This window comes from Thamnophis sirtalis, unplaced genomic scaffold (genome assembly GCF_051295495.1).
Source record: "Thamnophis sirtalis isolate CommonGarterSnake01/CBP01778 unplaced genomic scaffold, rThaSir2_p1.2 scaffold_8, whole genome shotgun sequence".
Taxonomy (NCBI): Eukaryota; Metazoa; Chordata; class Lepidosauria; order Squamata; family Natricidae; genus Thamnophis; species Thamnophis sirtalis.
The window spans coordinates 8261688-8274101 of record NW_028261388.1 but is presented as its reverse complement, the minus strand read 5'-3'; the positions used below and the strand labels follow the sequence as shown (position 1 = coordinate 8274101).

Here is a 12414-nt window from a genome sequence, read left to right as displayed (position 1 = left end):
TTCCGGCTTCCTTGCTGAATTTTCTCTGTTGCTTCCATTTTGTTTTCTCAGCCTCCCTGTTGTGAATGCCGAGTCTCACTTTCAAGCTGCAATTTCCTTGCAGGGGTGGCCGCTGTGGCAGGTGCTTTCACTCGCCAAATTTTGAAGGACATGGGGACCTTCAACGAAAAGCCCATTGTGTTTGCCCTCAGCAACCCAACGAGCAAAGCGGAATGCACAGCCGAAGACTGCTACCGCTTGACGGATGTAAGTCTGCTCTCATTGAATTTTCTGACTATCGGTAGTCATCGAAGTGTGACCATAATTGAGTCCACAATTATAGTCATATGTTGAGATGGTGACGAAGTGGATTATCATGTGACCATGCCCAATTTTATGATTTTTTTTAAAGTATCAGTATCAGGGCAGTATAATATGAAAATATAATATAATATAATATGAAATAATATAATATAATATAATATAATATAATATGAAATAATATAATATAAAATAATATATAATATAATATATAATAATATATAATATAATAATATATAATATAATATAATATAATAATATATAATATGAAATAATATAATATAATATAATATAATAATAAAATAAAATAAAATATAATAATAATATAATATAATATAATATAATATAATATAATATAATATAATATAATATAATATAATATAATATAATATAATTAATATAATATAATATAATAATATTATATTACAATACAATACAATACAATATAATAATATAATATAATATAATATAATATAATATAATATAATATAATATAATATATAATATAATATAATATAATATAATATAATAATATAATATAATATAATATAATATAATATAATATAATATAATATATAATATAATATAATATATAATATAATATACTTTACTATAATAGAATTTGAAATACTATACTATAACAGAACAGAACAGAATAGAATAATACAATACAATAATAAATAAAATAAAAAATAAAATAAAATAATAAAATAATAAAATAAAATAAAATAATAAAATAAAATAAAATAAAATAATATAATATAATAAAATAAAATAAAATAATAAAATAAATAAAATAAAATAATAAAATAAAATAATAAAATAATAAAATAAAATAATAAAATAAATAAAATAAAATAAAATAAAATAATAATAAAATAAAAATAATAATAAAATAAATAAAATAAATAATAATAAACTGGACTTTATTTTGGATTTTTTTGGATAGGGCCGGGCCATCTTCGCCAGTGGGAGCCCGTTTCCAAAGGTGACCCTCTCCGATGGACGGACCTTCTATCCTGGCCAAGGGAACAACGCCTACGTTTTCCCCGGAGTTGCTCTAGGAATCATCGCTTGTGGAGTCCGTCACATCACCGAGGAAATCTTTCTCACCATAGCAGAGGTTTGTGTTCTTCTCTTCCTATCCTATCCTAATTAACTATCATTTTAGTTCCAAGGACAGGAACACAGGGAATGTTATGGGTTCCATTGATTGGGGAGGTTTCTCTGGCGGGACCACAAAATAAAGGTCTTCTCGGTGATGGCCCCTTCACTATGGAATGCCGTTCTCAAACAAGGTGTGGTTGGGCCCCACCATGTTTTTTTTCCAGAAGGGCTCTAAAAGCATAGTTTTATCAGTGGGCCCGAGAAAAATGGCGCCAATCAAGTGATTGAATTGATTGTGTTGTTGCCATGGAGTGGGGGGGGGGAGAGTTATGAGATTTTATGTGGTGGATTTTTAAATGTTGTAGGCCGAGGGGATGACACACATATCCTTTCTTCTCCCCTAGGCAATTGCACAAGAGGTGACCGAGGAAAACCTGGCTGAAGGAAGGCTCTATCCACCTTTGAGCTCCATTCGAGACGTGTCCTTCAAAATTGCCGTTAAAGTAAGATGTTTTGTGAAGTTTCTGAGACATTTAACTTCCTACTCTTAAAAACAAACTCCTGCTTCCTCTACGTTCTTAAACAATTAACATTTCAGCATCCGGTTACAAGTCACTAAATACGCATCAAAAGAAATCTACCTCAGAGGTAGTCCTCAAGCTTATGACCGAATTGGAGCCTTCCCATCATGGGAGTCATAAAATGAGTCGGTCACATGACGGACAATTTTATGACCTTTTTTATTGCAGTAGCTATTAAGCAAACACTGTGATTGTATTGCGGCTGCCACATCAGTTAAGCAACATCACAGTTGTTAAGCGAATCAATACAGGTAGTCCTCGACTTACAACAGTTCGTTTAGTGACCATTCGAAGTTACAACCGCACTGAAAAAAGGGACCTATGACCCCTTTTTCACACTTAACAACCGTTACAGCATCCCCATGATCCTTGGATTTATATCCGGGTGCTTGATGACTGACTCATATTTATGACGGTTGCAGTGTCCCACAGCCCCCTTTTGCGACTTTCTGACAAGCCAAATCTACGGGGAAAGCAGATTTACTTAACAACCGTGTGACCAATTTGACAACAGCAGTGACTCATTTAACATATACGGCAAGAAAAATCGTGCAAATGGGGCAAAACTCACTTGACAAATTTCTCACTTAACATAAATCTGGGGCTCAATTGTGGTCGTATGTTTGAGTGCTTATAGTTCACTATGGAGTATGTTTTCATGACTATGGGATGCTGTAAATGCAATAGCAAAAGCCCTTAGACTTATATACCGCTTCACAGTGCTTTATAGCCCTCTCTAAGCAGTTTATAGAGTCAGCCTCTTGCCCCCAACAATCTGGGTCCTCATTTTACCACATTGGAAGGATGGAAGGCTGAGTCAACCTTGATCCTGATGAGATTCGAACTGCCAAATTGCAGGCAGTCACCTGCAATACTGAATTCTAACCACTGTGGCCTCCAGGTAAATGCAATAGTGTTACAGAGCATCTGAAATTCAGTCACATAACCAAGGGGAGTGGATGGTTTGATCAGGTCGTACGTAGCCCCAAGGTAAGTTTGTCCTAACTTCAAATGGTCACTAAGTGACCAGTCATAAGTGGAGGACTACATGCAGTGGGATCCATAGAGCAAATGATAAAATGGCTAAGTTGTCTACAATACCTATCGTAGCGTTGTTGACTTTGGAGGTTGTGAGTTATCTAGATCAGTGGTCCTCAACCCCTGGAGGCCACGATATTGTCACAGGAGGTCTGCGAAGGCTTGAAGAAATGCTATGATTTAAATCTTAAATCTTGGTAGTCAATAGCCATGTTCTGTGAGAAGCCCTCCCCTCCCCTCCCCTCCCCAGAAGAATGAAATATTTTGAGGAATATTAAAAAGGCAGAATATTATATTTCCCCAAAGGGAGAAATGGAAAAAACATGTTTTTTAGAGGCAGAAAGCAGTCCCCACTTTTTCAAAATAGCCCACACAGATGTCAGCACTTAAGAGATAAAGAGCTTATTCAAAGAGGAAGACAAGTATCTAGACAGCCCTATTCATAAGCAAAGGAAATACAGCAGGCAGAAATCCATTTAAGATAGGATATTTTGAAACTCCCTGCAGCAAAGTCCGAACAAAGGGAGAATGGTCGGATTAGAAGCAGCCCCTCACCTGAGATCCAACACAGGACAAAGCCATTAAGCTACAATAGGAATTGCCCACCACCCTTTCAGCCTCTTCATTGCATGATCCCCAAATTTCACCTGGGAGCTCAGATAAACAATAAGCCAGAAGTTGACCAAATTAGCTCAGACAAGACCTAGGATTTGCATTTCTTCTGTTGCCTATAGCAATAGCAATAGCAGTTAGACTTATATACCGCTTCATAGGGCTTTCAGCCCTCTCTAAGCGGTTTACAGATTCAGCATATTGCCCCCACAGTCTGGGTCCTCATTTTACCCACCTCGGAAGGATGGAAGGCTGAGTCAACCTTAAGCCGGTGAGATTTGAACTGCTGAACTGCAGATAACAGTCAGCTGAAGTGGCCTGCAGTACTGCACCCTAACCACTGCGCCACCTCGCTATAGAGCCAGCTATGACCCCCTACAGGACCCTATAAGAATCTGACAACACCCAATAGAATACATGTTCTTGCCTAGGAACAGGAAGCTCAAGTGCAAAATTCAAAGAAGGTATTTAAAAAACCCACTCTCAACTCCATGTGGTCAACTACACCAGAACCAGAGGTGGGTTTCTACCGGTTCGCACTGATTCAGGCGAACCGGTAGTGATCATTTGGGTTGCAGAATCGGCAGAGACCCAGGCTGGCCACGCCCCCAAACTGGTTCCACGGTCTGTTTTTGATTAGTTTTTCATGATCTTTACGCATGCGCAGAACAATTTACAGTGAACTGCGCACGCACTCAAAGCGAACCGGTACCAACACTGGTATGAGCCCAACCCTGACCAGAACCATGTGCTTGGTGGTCCTCTTCCTCATTAAACCATCTTTCCAATCAGCCTCCATGTTTCCAGTGTCTTTCTCCCGGCTGAACCAGATGGGTATTTTTCCCACAGGTTGCCATGAAATAATAACAATTATGAAATAATAATGGATATGTCTTCCAACAGGTCCCTGGCCACAACAAAATATTTAATGAGGGTGCAGAAAAGGTTGAGGACCACTGATCTAGATGGCATCTGGTTGGATCAAATGGCTTTGTCCAATGTTTTTTTTTTCTCTTCTATCTCTTGTTCTTAGGTGGTTGACTATGCCTACAAACACAACTTGGCCTCCTGGTATCCAGAACCAGAGGACAAAGAAGCATTTGTGAAAAATCACATTTACAGCCCTGACTATGATTCCTTCATCATCGATAATTACCAGTGGCCGCAGGAAGCCATGAAGACTCAGAATATTTGATGTTTCTCTTTGGTGAAGGCGGGATAGAGGAATTTTCCAGTAGCTGTGAACCTTAAGATGCTAAAGTGTCTTGAACTTCCAACCTTGTAGGATCTTCAGTTATTTCTATGAGCAGCTTCCTTTTTTAAAAAAAATAATAACCAAGCAAACCAAATAAATCTGAGCCGGAAATCATACAGAGTAAACAAGGACCAATTATGCCATCAACGCCCAATGAACGGATGTGATTCGATGAAATTTAGAAGGTTCCGTATTCTCGAATCTCCTTTCGCAAGTCAAACTGACCTTCCCTAAATTGGTCCTTTCCCAATGGATTAGAACATCAGCTCCCCAAATCCCCATGTCGGCATGGCACCCTTCCAAGTTGGAGACGGCTGGATTAGGAATTTCTGCAGAGTTCATAGAAATTGCTTTTGCTAGATGACTTCGTATCCATTAAGCTGATGTAATTGCTATGGCCTTTCTCAGTAAAGGTTACCATTCATGGGTTTAGGAGCAGGGGTGGGATTGAAAAATTTTAGCAACTGGTTCTCTGAGTGGGCGTAGCCATGGGGGCATGGCCTAATCGGCTTCCTGCACCATGGCGGGGAGGCCGTTTTCACCCTCTCCAGGCTCCTGAGGCTTTCCTTGAGCCTCCGGGAGTCTCTGGGAGCCTCCGGGAGGCCCTCCGGAGTCCAGAAACAGGCCCATTTCCAGACTTCCGGTAGTTCCGATAGGTCCATTTTTCGCCCTCCCAGAGCCTCTGCATAGACCCTGCACTTACCTGGCATGATGAACAGGCCATGTGGAGACTTCTGGGAGGGAAGGGGTGGGCGGGGCCAGCCACTCCTTCCAACCACCAGTTCGGTGAACCAGATTAAAATTAATATCCGTTCTCCCAAACTGGTCCGAACTGGCTGAATCCCACCCCTATTTAGGAGAATTTCATTGTTTGATAATGACCGTGGAATGGCCATCGGGCATACAATTCAGAAGTCACTTCTTGCCCAGAGTTCTGCATGGCTTCTACCAGTTTTAGCAACTAACCCCAGGGCCCTGATCCTAACCCCGACCCTTATTAGAGATATGGATGGTGGTATTGGCAGTTATGTAGAATTCTCACTAATCCAATTTACTGAAAAAATTCCTGGTATCTGGTATTTCTTTATCAAACTTATATCTTGTTACCATACAACAATGAAAGTTCTGCCAAACTCACTATGTTTTAATTGGCAGCATAGACTAACTCAAGAAGCACTCCAAGTACATGTTCACACAATAACGTATATCCATGGTTAATTAAGTCCTGGTTTACTCAAGTATCCCATATCTGTAGGTTGCATGATACGCCGAAAGATTATAATAGCGTAGGATGGATTCATGCAACATATTAAAATAGAGTTGACCATTTCAGGCTCCAATGTTGAATGTAACTGGTCCCCAACTTACAGTGGCATTTGGGGCCGACATTTCTATGGTTCCACCACAAAACCGCGGACGACAAAATCGCGGTCGACGAAAGCGCGTATATGACGTCATCACAGCGCGACGAAAAAGATCGAAAAATGTAAAAAATAATAAAGCGAAAACCTTACCCTAACCCCCCCAAACCTAACCCTAAACCTAACCCTTAACCTAACCCTAAACCTAACCCTAAACCTAACCCTTAACCTAACGAAAAACGTAACGCTAACCCTTAACCTAACGCTAAACGTAACGCTAACGCTCTAAACCTAACCCTAACCCTTAACCTAACCCTAACCCTAACCCTTAACCTAACGCTTACCTTTATGTGAATCGGCTTGCTGTAATTTAATTTTTATTTCAATTTTTCGATCATTTTTCGATCTTTTTCATCGCGTTGTGATGACGTCACATACGCGATTTCATCGACCGCGCTTTTGTGGAACGCGGTTTTGACGGGTCACGCATTTCTATCACTAAAGCAGGACCTCATCATTTAGCTACAGCAATCCCTGGAGTCCTGGTTGCCTTTGTTAGATGAGACAACTTCCTGCCAGTTTCCCTCAACCAAAGTCAGTAGGGAATCTGGGAGGGAATTGCAAATCCTGGGCCAGCAGGCAGCTAAGAAGCTTGTGCTGAGTAGAGGGAGGTAGAAGGGATGTGGGAAGGATGCGTGGGTCAGGGAAACTTAATCCAGAGACTTGCAACCCTCACCACGATCCAGACCTTCCGCGCAGCCCTCAAGATCTGGCTCTCCCAGCAGGCCTGGGGATAGGCTTCCAATTACTCGCCCGAGTGTTTGATTGCTGAATGAAAGTTGTGTTTTATTATTTTTCTTTTGTTCACAAAGTGTTTGTTTTGACCTTGCACTTCCCCTCCCCTGTGGTTGTAAGCCGCCCTGAGTCCCCTCAGGGAAAAGGGCGGCATATAAATCCCAATAAAACCAAAACCAAAACCAAACCAATCCTGTTGGCTTCCCCAATGACTTTCTGGGGAAGCCAGCAGGGAAGGTTCCAAATGCCAATCATATGATGGTGAGCTCTGCAACTGGCTGTAAGTGCAAACTGATTGCCAAGGGCCCAGATCACGATCATGTGACCATGTAGATGCTGGAACAGCCAGGATTCCAAGGACCAATTGTAACCACCATTCATTCAGCACTGGTCAAACTCCAAATGGTTGCTGAACGAATGAACCTAGGTTGAGGACTATCTGTGTAGCTAACACGGTTTAAAAAGGGGCTTCGATGGTGACTATAGACCAGTGTTTCCCAACCTTGGCAACTTTAAGATGTGTGGACTTCCAATTCCCAGAATTCCCCAGCCATCGAGGCTGGCTGGGGAATTCTGGGAGTTGAAGTCCACACATCTTAAAGTTGTCGAAATTGGGAGACACCACTGCAGATTATAGCTTTTTTTCCCCAAAAAATCTGTTGTGTAGAAATAGCACTCAATTATCTGAAGGGTTCCAGTTTGATCTTAGGATAGGGTTAAGAGTTAACAGTGGGGATTTTAAGCTGGACCTTCCCGTTAAAGATGATCCAGTCTCAAAGAAATGGATGTAACCTTTCTAATAAAAGAGGAATTGACATTTCAACCTTGAGTGCTGAGGGGGGGGAAAGCAAAGACTTTCTCCAAATTTCATTTGTATTTTATTTTGGTAGCAAAGGAACCTATAGAACAATGATGGCAAACCTTTTTGGCACCGAGTGCCAAAAAGGGAGCCTGGGCACTCATCTGGCCCGCAACCTGGAAGGGGAGCTGCGCAGAGCGTGACCCGTCAAAACTGCGGTCCACTAAAGCGTGCCCAATTAAAGCGAGTACCTGACGTCATCAGCAGCGCGACAAATACGACCGCAGAGAAAAAAGGGCGCTTTAAAAAGCGCTTTTAAAGCAAGCCGATTCACATAAAGGTAAGGGTTAGGGTTAGGGTTAGGGTTAGGTTAAGGGTTAGGGTTAGGGTTAGGGTTACATTAAGCGTTAGGGTTAGGTTTAGGGTTAGGTTAAGGGTTAGGGTTAGGTTTAGGGTTAGGTTTGGGGGGGTTAGGTTTAGATTTACGCGTTAATTTTAAGTTTACCGCTCACAGCGTGCTGTTTACATCGCGCTGTGATGACGTCACGTACACGCTTTCGTCGAGCGTGCTTTAGTCTACCGCGGTTTTGTGGTGGAACCGCGCAGAGTGCCTACGAGTGCCCTAAAATGAACTACTGGTTTCTGGCATGTGCATGCGTGCCAGGCAGCTAGTCCTCCGGTTACTGGTGTGCATTTGCATGCTATGATCAGCTGGCCGGCGCGCAGACTCACGCAGGAAAACGGAAGAGCAGCTCTTCCAGTTTCCGGCACTGCCACACAAACGAAGTCCAGATGATTATCATGCGTGACAGAAACCCAGAAAAGGAACGGGCAACCCCATGCGTGCCAGGTGATATGGCTCCACATGCCACTTCAGGCATGCATGCCACAGTTCGCCATCACGGCTATAGAATGTGGATTAGAGAACGTCCAGCCGAGCTCCCTTAGTAGTATCTTTAACTTAAACCATGAGATCATCACTACTACGCCTTGAAAAAAAAAAATCTGTTAATTCAATGCCTCTCCATCAAACACAACCAAGAAATTATAATCTCAGGGAGGGAGTGTGTGTGTGTGTGTGTGTGTGTTTTCGTAGATTTTCACGGGTACAGATATGCAGGTCTTGGCGTATTCGGGTTTTTTCCCCGTGTAAGATTGAGAGTACCTTGGCGACGTTTTGACAAGGTCCCACTCGCCATCTTCAGGCTGGTGAAGTATGGTGGTGTAATGGTGAAGATGTTTGCGTTCCACTTGCAAGGTTGAGAGTTCAATCCTAAGTAGTGGCAGATATTTTTCTCTCTCTGAATGCAAGGAGAAAATAGCTGCTGTGAGCTCTGCATAGGCATCAGGAAGGGCATCCAGCCAGTAAATGCTCAGTTCCATTCAATCTATTCTATTCCAAATTAAGGGATTACAGGATCATAAAAAGGGAGTATTGTATTTAAAATCGTAGAGTTAGAACACTCTAAATGCAGGGCTCTAAGCCCACCCCCTGACCAATACAGGAATCCAGATTAGAGCACCCTAGACAGATGGGTGTCCAGCCTCTCATTGTACTGCACATCCTTAACCCAAAAGGCCACCATGTCTTCTCTGGTAGGCTGTACCCCATCAATACAATAGCAGAGTTGGAAGGGACCTTGGAGGTCTTCTAGTCTAACCCCCTGCCTAGGCAGGAAACCCTACACCACTTCAGACAAATGGCTATCCAACATCTTCTCAAAGACTTCTAGTGTTGGGGCATTCACAACTTCTGGAGGCAAGCTGTTCCACTGATTGTTCTAACTGTCAGGAAATTTCTCCTCAGTTCTAAGTTGCTTCTCTCCTTGATTAGTTTTCATCCATTGCTTCTTCTTCTACACTCAGGTGCCTTGGAGAATAGTTTGACTCCTCCTTCTTTGTGGCAGCCCCTGAGATATTGGAACAGTGCCATCATGTCTCCCCTAGTCCTTCTTTTCACAAGACTACACATAGCCAGTTCCTGCAACCATTCTTCATATGTTTTAGTCTCCAGTCCCCTAATCCTCTTTGTTGCTCTTCTCTGCATTCTTTGCACTCCATCAGAGGAAATATGCCTGTGAAAAAATGTTGGGGCATTCACAACTTCTGGAGGCAAGCTGTTCCATTGATTAATTGTTCTAACTGTCAGGAAATTTCTCCTCAATTCTAAGTTGCTTCTCTCCTTGATTAGTTTCCACCCATCAGCTGGGAGTCGGCAGGCAGAGAATAGATCGGGGCAGGACCAGTCAGAGGTGGAATTTACCAGTTCTCCGAACTACTCAAAATTTCCGGTACCGGGTCTCCAGAACTGGTCAGAACCTGCTGAATACAATCTCTGCTACTGTGGTATAATCTGTAGATTCAGCCAATATTTTCCTACTAACTGCAGTGAGATTACATCAAATTCATGTCAGAATCCTTAGGAAGAAATGACGATTACTGAATCCTTAGATTATTATGAACAACGGTGACAAATATTTGGTCAAATAGCTTCTGGTACTTGTTGGGAGGGGGGGGGCAAGTCTCGCCCCTTGCTGTTTTTCTCCTTAATTTTCCACTCCACGTACTCTTGAGAGCCCACGAAATGTGATTCTCCACACAGAAATGCTTCCGATTCTGCTGAATCATATCCTCTTTCCTGCGTCTTGAGGACCTTTAAATGCTAAAGATCTAAATGAATGCCCCTCTGCTAATGAAATTGCAAATTGTCTCCTGCCTGCGATAGAAATTAATGCACGGGGAAATTATACTTGAATTGTAGTCATTCCTCACCTAAATTGCAGTGGACAAGATCAGGTGTCAATACTACCGAGAATCTAAAAAAAGACAACTGGTATTTTTTTAATACATTTTATTGGGTTTTAAAGTATTGTAAAATACAAAAGCAAATAAGAGGGCAGTGAGGGGGAAGGAAAAAAGAGAAAGAAAAGTAGGGGCGGATAAGGGAAGAAAAAAAGAAATATAGACTTCCAACTCTCTCTGTTAGAGTAGAATAAGGCATTAACAACAAATCACAACAATGTTTTGTTTTACCATAATAGTATGAACCAGCCATGTCTACAAAAGTCTATCAGCTTAATCTGTAAAACCCAAAATCAAAGTTTCATTCTTTTCCACGTCAAGCAAGAAGTTCAGGAGTGGTTTCCAGGTGGAAACAAAAGTACTTAAATGTTCTTTTCTTTTGAGCAGAGTAGTCAATTTTGCCATTTCCGCTAACTCCGTCAACTTCTGCAACCATGATAGGAATCAAAGTGTCCTTCCATTTTTGGCGCATATAGTAATTTTGCTTCTGTCAACATATATAATAACAAATTTCCAAAGTTTTTCTCCTCTCCTTTTTCCACTAGACCCAAGAGCAAAAGACAACCGGTATTTTGAAGAGATGGTAGTTGTCTACAAAAAACAGAGCATGTGTGTTTCCAAATTCCTTTTCAGCTTTGAGAGTTAACTTATTCCCAGCGAGCGTTTGCTCCTTACTGACAATTTTTTACAGAATTAAAAGGCTGGTTATGAGAATACAGACTGGGGATATTTCTTACTTTTTTTATGACAAGTGATGAAGCTATTTCCCTAAAACATTTTTTTCACAAGTGAACTCTTACTTCACAGCCTTCCTCTATAGCAGCCGAAAAACTTGAGATAATTTGTCACTCAGCGGGATGCCTTTCACATTTAGTAAAGAACTCCGGTATGGTGGTACATACACACATTCTCCGAACACACATCCAACCATTTGTTTTTAGACTACAAGTAGTCCTCAACTTGCAACAGTCCATTTAGTGACCGTTCAAAGTTACAACGGCACTGGAAAAGTGACTTATGACCGTTTTGCACACTTATAACTGTTGCAACATCCATGAGATACGTGATCAAAATTTAGACCCTTGGTAACTGACTCATATTTATGACGACGGCAGTATCCCGGGGTCATGGGACCCCCTTTTGCGACTTTCTGACAAGCAGTGTCAATGGGAAAGCCAGATTCACTTAACAACTGTGTCACTAACTTAACAGTTGCAGTAATTCATTTAAACAGCTGTGGCAAGTAATGTTGTAAAATGTTTAAGTTCGCTTAACCATCCTCAGACTTAGCAATAGAAAATTTTGGCTCAACGGTGGTCATGAAATGTTCTTTTTTTAACTTTCTTGCAAAATGAGCAAGCCAGCTCAAGATCACTGCAAAAACGCAAGAGTGAGATGCTATATAGACAAGAACAAAAAAATTCCCAAGTCATGTTATGTAGACCTCAGTCTTCTGAAATGGTATACGTCCGTGGTGGCGAACCTATGGGACACGTGCCACAGGTGGCACACGGAGCCATTTCTGAGGGCACGCTGTCAGCTCCAGCGCGCATGCGCGTGCTGGCCAGGTGATTTTCGGCCTTGATTTTCGGCCGTTTTTCGGCCTTTGAAGGCTTTCCTTGAAGCCTCCAGAGGGCTAAAAACCGCCCAACACACAAACCGGAAGCTCGGGAACGGACTTCCGGTTTGCACATTGGGCTCTTTTTCACCCCTCTGGAGGCTCCAAGGGAAGCCTCCTAAAGTCTCCGGAGGGAGAAAAACGGC

The 12414-nt window shown here is 41.7% G+C and overlaps 1 protein-coding gene across 1 annotated transcript in view; it reads left to right on the top strand.

Moving 5' to 3' along the window:
* ME3 (malic enzyme 3) overlaps positions 1-6557 on the top strand; it is a 118886-nt gene extending 112329 nt beyond the window's left edge. The window contains exons 12-15 of the mRNA XM_087721065.1: positions 104-246; positions 1250-1423; positions 1812-1910; positions 4672-6557. Of these exons, the coding sequence (XP_087577191.1) occupies positions 104-246; positions 1250-1423; positions 1812-1910; positions 4672-4833 (578 nt within the window). The 3' untranslated portion in view covers positions 4834-6557. The remainder of the gene's footprint in view (positions 1-103; positions 247-1249; positions 1424-1811; positions 1911-4671) is intronic.
* The last annotated feature ends 5857 nt before the right edge of the window (positions 6558-12414 follow it).